The sequence below is a fragment of the Epargyreus clarus genome, unplaced genomic scaffold (assembly GCF_041222505.1).
Source record: "Epargyreus clarus isolate Ecla_fem2 unplaced genomic scaffold, WU_Ecla_fem_2.2 ptg000012l, whole genome shotgun sequence".
In the NCBI taxonomy this organism is placed as follows: Eukaryota; Metazoa; Arthropoda; class Insecta; order Lepidoptera; family Hesperiidae; genus Epargyreus; species Epargyreus clarus.
The window spans coordinates 5,048,494-5,051,820 of NW_027332220.1; the positions used below are offsets into that span (position 1 = coordinate 5,048,494).

At 34.1% G+C, this 3,327-nt stretch overlaps 1 protein-coding gene across 1 annotated transcript; it reads right to left on the reverse strand.

Annotated features, from left to right (window-relative positions):
• On the reverse strand, positions 1-3,327 carry LOC140746177 (adenosine deaminase 2-like). The gene has a single exon (XM_073078215.1). The coding sequence runs from the start codon at positions 2,022-2,024 to the stop codon at positions 525-527; it is 1,500 nt and encodes a 499-aa protein (XP_072934316.1). The 5' UTR covers positions 2,025-3,327; the 3' UTR covers positions 1-524.

Sequence of the window (3,327 nt, forward strand, 5' to 3'; positions counted from 1 at the left end):
TAACATATTTTTATTGATAACATAGATAAAACAACTTAAGATTGATTATAAGAACTATTACAAAAAATAGTTACTAACTCCTTTTTTATCATGAGTATTATTATAATTTGATTATGATTAAACGTAAGCCACGCGTTGATAAATATGATTATAATTATCATATACGTATCTGGTAACAGTTATCTTCGATCTTTATAAATATACCTCTAATATATTATCTACAATCATAAATATTTCGGATAAGTTTTATCATACACCTACCATCTGTACCTAAACCGACTTACATTTTTAGATATTTTTAACATATGTTTCATTTATTTTCACCCCACAGCGGATTGTAATGTTTTACCTGACATGTCTCATTCTTTGGCATGTTCTCCATTCCAAATGGCTTAACGGATTTTAACATATGAAATGTTGTATATATTGTGGAAGTAACAGTCTCTAATTTTAGGCAGTCGGATTTTTTCTATATTAATTACTAGTACAGTGATTGAGACTCATTCAAAGTTAACGTTAGACTTTTACCATTGATCTTTAACAATTGTGTCTATAAATTTAGTCCAGCGTATATCGAATTCATGAATAACTTTATCTTTATTGGAAACTGTACTGTAGTACAACGAATTCAATGCTAACTTCTTCAACATTCTCAAATCAGCGTGACGGCTTGCAACACCCATAAATGTAACGTAAAAGTCATGTGACAAAGGTTCCGCTTCCCATAGACCTGGATCATCACTTGATATCACAACAGGCATGTTTTGCGCCAAGAAAAAAGCTAAAGGATGGTTCCTTACATCCTCAACTAGTTTTAAAACTACATTCGACACTACATTAACTTCCAAAGCAATGTTCCTCTTTTTCACTTCCTCCATCAATACAGGATGCTTTATGATCGCAAAAGCATGGCCTATTCGACGTGTACCAAGTGCTATAGCATCTGCTAAGTTTTCATCCGAACTTGTTCCGTACCAATTTGTTTCGCCTGCATGGAAAAAGTAATCAATTTCATTCGAAGCTTCTATCAATTCAGGCAAGAAGTCTTTTATAGGCTCTCCTAAGTCTTCTTGACCGACTAAATCAAACCCAGCAAGGAAGTCTGGCAGCTTACGCTTAATTTCTCTCGCGACTCTAATTGAATCTTTAATAACCTTAGCGTCTACACGCCTTAAAGGTGCATAAATAAGTTTCGCTCCAATAAAATCTGGATAATCATTCATGAATTTGTCTAATGCTCTCTTATAAGCTACTGCTGTTTCGACAGAGTTATATACATTTCCGTCTAAATCATACAGCTCTGGTAAGACACTTCTCACTTCGAAATACATTACGTTGTCATCTCTCAAAGCTTTTAACGAATCATAGAAATATTGTTCCCAAACTGGCATGTACGTCAACATTGTACCAGCAGTCATGAAAATCTTTTGGAACTTGGTCCAAATAATATTAATATCGCTGTATACCTCTTGCGGGTTGTCGATTACGATGGTAAAATATTGACGTAGTTCTCTGTCAAATTTCTCAACATTTCCTGAAGAATATCTCGCATCTCTCATTAATTGCCATTTTGTTTTACAAGCACTGTCCGGGGTTTCAGCCGCAAATAATAGATGGACGTCCTCCTCTTCAAAACACACATATAAGTCATCCCAATAAGTCAGATTTAATAAATAATCTGGACCCAAAATTGCTGTGTCATGTGCATGGAGGACCGCTCCTTTTGGCATCTGCTTAATTAACTTGAACAACTTGGATTTCTTGACTTCGTCTTTGTATTCGAAAAAGTGTTTCGAGTAATTGAAATACTGTGGATGCTCGAAGCCAAAGTCCATCTCGTTTATTTTTAGCTTCATTATCATTTCATTGACCTTTTGCTCGCTATCACTTAGTACGATATCACTCCCGATCATCATGTCAAGTTCCCGCTTCAATAAACGGTTTCTTTCATCGACGATTGTTTTGACATCGTTCGCCAAAACTGAAACAACGCCGATAAGGAAATAAACTGTCACTGACCACATATTTGCTTAGTTTGACTCCGTTGCATTTGCTTCACTCTTTATAAATAACTTATTTAGAACAAGGTCAGTCAATTGGACGGTATGTTAGAATCAATTATGCACGACGTGATAAACGTCAAAGGGACATTACAAAACTAAAGTTATTCAATGAATTGTTCTAATATTTGAATTCGGTGCGATCGAATGTAATGATAACTTTATCACGAGATAAGATGAATTTTCAAGTGACGAAGTAGGGACAGGGTTACGCGAGATATATCATTTTCAACTGTAGGTAGGTACTAGAAATTGAAATCTTGACGTTCTCACAGATAAAATCAAAGAGCGCTGACGAACAAATCAGTTGAACGTGATGATTACGATAAATAATAACATGAATTAATTATATAATCGCTGATCAAAGATTTCACGATCTATGGAATGTGGCGATGATCGTGGCTGCTATTTTTATATTTTAATCATTAGGTTTAAAGTAGGTATTTAAAAATGTTAATTTTACGCGGATTCAAGAGACTTTCTTCAAAATACGAAGTTAGGTACAAAAGTTTCTATACAGTCTATGTTACAAATTAAAATAGATTTATTAAATTCTAGCACACTTTATTGTACACCACAACGTCATTAAATTCCTTATTATTTATTTCTATAATACAATAGGCACACTAATTACAAAAGCCATGTCTTATAACTTCAGAGATTGAACTAAAGTGACAGTAAAAAAGTACAGACCACCCATTTGGGTAGCATGGTGGTATAACCTACACATTCTGAAAGGAGACCCATTCCCAGCTGTAGGACAGTAAAGGATTTACCTGGACACAATAAAGAAATAGTAGAGGAAATAATAGAGGAAAATTAGCTGATATATCTCTGCTTAGGACTTCTAAATAAGATAATGACTCATTAAACCTAAACCTATATAATCAAATCAAATCAAATCATTTTTTTTATTCAAAATAGGTTTTTTACAGAGCACTTTTTGAAAGTCAATACAACTACCACCACTTCACAAGGTGTTTCGTTATGGAAAAGTAATGTAAGTAATGTAATCGTAATGTTAGGCTAATTTACGTATAAAGCAACCATCTCAGAAATCAAGACAGGCAATTCATCTATGATCGGTTTCAAGGAGAACCGTTCCTTTTATAGTTGGTTACAAATATCGATAGGTGGTAGTGACTTTCAAACAGGTACATACGTACCATTTGCTATGTTGTTTTTAAGCAATGTGTCAGTCATTTGTTATTTTTATCAAAAAAGATCTACAATTCCTAAATGCGGGGAACTACCTACTGATATACCT